The sequence below is a fragment of the Mesoplodon densirostris genome, chromosome 3 (genome assembly GCF_025265405.1).
Source record: "Mesoplodon densirostris isolate mMesDen1 chromosome 3, mMesDen1 primary haplotype, whole genome shotgun sequence".
In the NCBI taxonomy this organism is placed as follows: domain Eukaryota; kingdom Metazoa; phylum Chordata; class Mammalia; order Artiodactyla; family Ziphiidae; genus Mesoplodon; species Mesoplodon densirostris.
The window spans coordinates 65,580,612-65,584,487 of record NC_082663.1 but is presented as its reverse complement, the minus strand read 5'-3'; the positions used below and the strand labels follow the sequence as shown (position 1 = coordinate 65,584,487).

Here is a 3,876-nt window from a genome sequence, read left to right as displayed (position 1 = left end):
AAAAGAAACATCGAATGCCCCTCAAATTGAAAATTTAGATCTTAATTGCATTATTTAACTGAAAAGCATGTTTAAGTAATTAATACTAAGAAGTTTTTTGTATTAAGCTATCATAAACATGCTCTATTTTAGTTGCTTCAGTTGCAGTTACACAGAATTTTGGCTTTTTTGCTTAAATTTGCATTTTAATATTATTTAAAAAATATTTTTGACAGGTGGAAACTAAGTGGATTATTGTTTAATTGATGTGGGATTTAGAGAAGTACTAGGCTAGTGTTATGTCATAAATATTCAATGAAGATTTGGGGAAAGTAAATTTTAGTTCGAACTTCCCTAAAGGTTGTTACTAGTCTAAATTTTTCAAATTTTGCTCTATATTTATTAATAACATAATCTTATTTGTCTTCTTTATCTATTTCAGAAATTAATTGTGAATAACAACATGAATATAAATTGGGACATTGATTCAGGCTAATCTTTTGTTCTTCATCTTCTTTGCTAACCAGGTATTGATTCTGACTTTTGAAGATGGATGAAGGTATAGAAATTTCCAGTGATGGAAATTCCCTGATCAAAGCGGTCCATCAGAGCCGGCTTCGCCTTACAAGACTCTTGCTGGAAGGCGGTGCCTACATTAATGAGAGCAATGACCGAGGGGAAACACCTTTAATGATTGCTTGTAAGACCAAACATGTTGATCACCAGAGTGTCAGTAAAGCCAAAATGGTTAAATACCTATTAGAAAACAATGCTGATCCCAATATACAGGACAAATCTGGAAAAACTGCTTTGATGCATGCTTGCTTAGAAAAAGCTGGTTCTGAAGTTGTTTCTTTGCTCCTAGAGAGTGGGGCTGACCTCAGCTTGCAAGACCACTCTAGTTACTCGGCCCTCGTTTATGCTATAAATTCAGAAGACAGAGAGACCCTGAAAGTCCTACTTAGTGCCTGCAAGGCAAAAGGGAAAGAGGTCATTATCATAACGACAGCAAAATCGCCCTCTGGCAGGCACACTACCAAACAGTACTTAAATATGCCTCCTGTGGATATGGATGAGTGTTATTCCCCAGCCACCTGTGCCACTCCTTCAGAAATAGACTTAAAAACAGCCTCATTGCCACTATCACATTCTTCTGAAACTGAAATGACACTTTTTGCCTTTAAAGATCTGGAACCCACAGGAAGCAGTGATGATATGGGGGACCCAAGCTCCCCCTTGAGGAAGCCTTGCATGGCCCCTAATGGGCCCAAGCTACCTCAGGCTCCACACTGGATCAAGAGTCCCCCCTCATTAATGCACCAGAACAGAGTGGCCTCCTTACAAGAGGAGCTCCAGGATATTACTCCAGAGGAAGAATTATCCTACAAAACCAATGGGCTGGCACTTTCCAAGCGATTCATCACTAGGCACCAAAGTATTGATATAAAAGACACTGCACATTTGTTAAGAGCCTTTGATCAGGCCAGCTCAAGAAAGATGTCATATGAGGAGATAAATTATCAATCATTTTTTTCAGAAGGAAATCAGCAATGCATTGACATCCCAGTTGACCAGTACCCAGACTCTAACCAGACAATATTTACTTCCACCTTAAGAAGTATAGTTCAAAAAAGAAACTCAGGAGCAAATCACTATAGCTCTGATTCCCAGCTCTCAGCTGGTCTCATCCCTGCAACTTCAGATGATGGCAAAACACTTATAGGAAAGAAAAAGATCCTCTCACCATCTTCTTCTTTGTTGTCAGGATCCAAAGAATTGTTGGAGAATATCCCACCAGGACCCCTGAGCAGGAGAAATCATGCCCTTTTAGAAAGGCGTGGTTCAGGAGCTTTCCCTTTAGATCACAGCATTACACAAACCAGACCAGGATTTCTGCCACCCTTAAATGTGAATCCTCACCCTCCCATCTCAGATATCAATGTCAGCAACAAGACTTCCAGCCTTCTTTCTTGTGGTCAAAAAATGCTTATGCCAACAGTTCCTATTTTCCCCAAAGAATTCAAAAGTAAAAAAATGTTGTTAAGGAGACAATCATTGCAAACAGAACAAATTAAGCAATTAGTTAATTTTTAAGAGACGGCTAGAAAATACATTTTGTTCACATGTCTATACCAGAGAAATATGGAACTAGAGAAGAAAATTCAAACGTTCATCCTTTTAAATCTTTTAAGTGGTTAGTCCATAATAGGGGTATCAAAATGTACTGTGTATCATCATATTAGGCACTGTGGATATACAAATAATAGATAGCTTTTGCTAAGGGAATTCTCTCAAACAAAATTAAAACTTTTTTTCAAAACCTTCAATATTTAACAACTTTCATGTGGTCCAAGTTTTCAATTTAAACAAAAATAAGCAAAGAAAGAAGGTCACATATGTTGGAGATAACTTTAAAAATTTCAGATTTGCCAAATATTTTATTAGGAAACATTGTGTTCAAATGAATTTTTAAAAAGCATTTCATGGAACTTCCGGGTAAGATGGCGGAAGAGTAAGACGCGGAGATCACCGTCCTCCCCACGGATACACCAGAAATACAGCTACACGTCGAACAACTCCTACAGAACACCTACTGAACGCTGGCAGAAGACCCCAGACCTCCGAAAAGGCAAGAAACTCCCCACATACCTGGGTAGGGCAAAGCGGAGAGATTCCCGCACAGAGGATCGATGCCGAGCGGCACTCACCAGCACGAGAGGCTTGTCTGCTCGCCCCGGCGGCGCTGGAAGCTGAGGCTCGGGCTTCGGTCAGAGCGCAGGGAGAGGACTGGGGCTGGCGGCGAGAACTCAGCCGGAAGGGGGCTAATGAGCCACAGCTAGCCGGCAAGGAGTCCGGGAAAACTCTGGAGCTGCCGAAGAGGCAAGAGACTTTTTCTTCCCTCTTGGTTTCCTGGTGTGCAAGGAGAGGGGATTAAGAGCGCTGCTTAAAGGGGCTCCACAGACGGGCGCGAGTCACGACTGAAAGCGCGGAGCCCAGTGACGGGCGTGGGACGCTGGGGCTGCTGCTGCCGCCGCCAAGAAGCCTGTGTGCAAGCTCAGGTCATTGTCCACACCGCCCTTCCGGGAGCCTGTGCAGCCCGCCACTGCCGGGGTCCCGGGATCCAGGGGCGCCTTCCCTGGGAGAACGCACGGCGCGCCTCGGGCTGGTGCAACGTCACGCCGACTTCTGCCGCTGCAGGCTCGCCCCGCACTCCGTGCCCCTCCCTCCCGCCCGGCCTGAGTGAGCCAGAGTCCCCGAAGAGGCTGCTCCTTTAACCCTGTCCTGTCTGAGCGAAGAACAGATGCCCTCCAGCGACCTACATGCAGAGGCGGGGCCAAATCCAAAGCTGAGACCCAGGAGCTGTGAGAACAAAGAAGAGAAAGGGAAACCTCTCCCAGCAGCCTCAGAAGCAGCGGATTAAAGCTCCACAATCAACTTGATGTACCCTGCATCTGTGGAATACATGAATAGACAACAAATCATCCCAAATTGAGGAGCCAGGAGTCAGTGCTGTGCCTCTGAGGTGGGAGAGCCAACTTCAGGACACTGGTCCACAAGAGACCTCCCAGCTCCACATAATATCAAACGGCGAAAATCTAACAGAGATCTCCATCTCAACACCAGCACCCAGCTTCACTCAACGACCAGCAAGCTACAGTGCTGGACACCCTATGCCAAACAACTAGCAAGACAGGAACACAACGCCACCCATTAGCAGAGAGGCTGACTAAAATCATAAAAAGTCCGCAGACACCCCAAATCACACCACCAGACGTGGACCTGCCCACCAGAAAGACAAGATCCAGCCTCACCCACCAGAATACAGGCACTAGTCTCCTCCACCAGGAAGCCTACACAACCCACTAAACAAACCTTAGCCACTGGGGACAGACACCA

The 3,876-nt window shown here is 44.9% G+C and overlaps 1 protein-coding gene across 1 annotated transcript; it reads left to right on the top strand.

Moving 5' to 3' along the window:
- The first annotated feature begins 528 nt into the window (after positions 1-528).
- ANKRD34B (ankyrin repeat domain 34B) lies at positions 529-2,073 on the top strand. Its single transcript, XM_060091786.1, has one exon. It carries the CDS (start codon positions 529-531, stop codon positions 2,071-2,073), a length of 1,545 nt encoding a protein of 514 aa, XP_059947769.1.
- Positions 2,074-3,876: the final 1,803 nt, after the last annotated feature.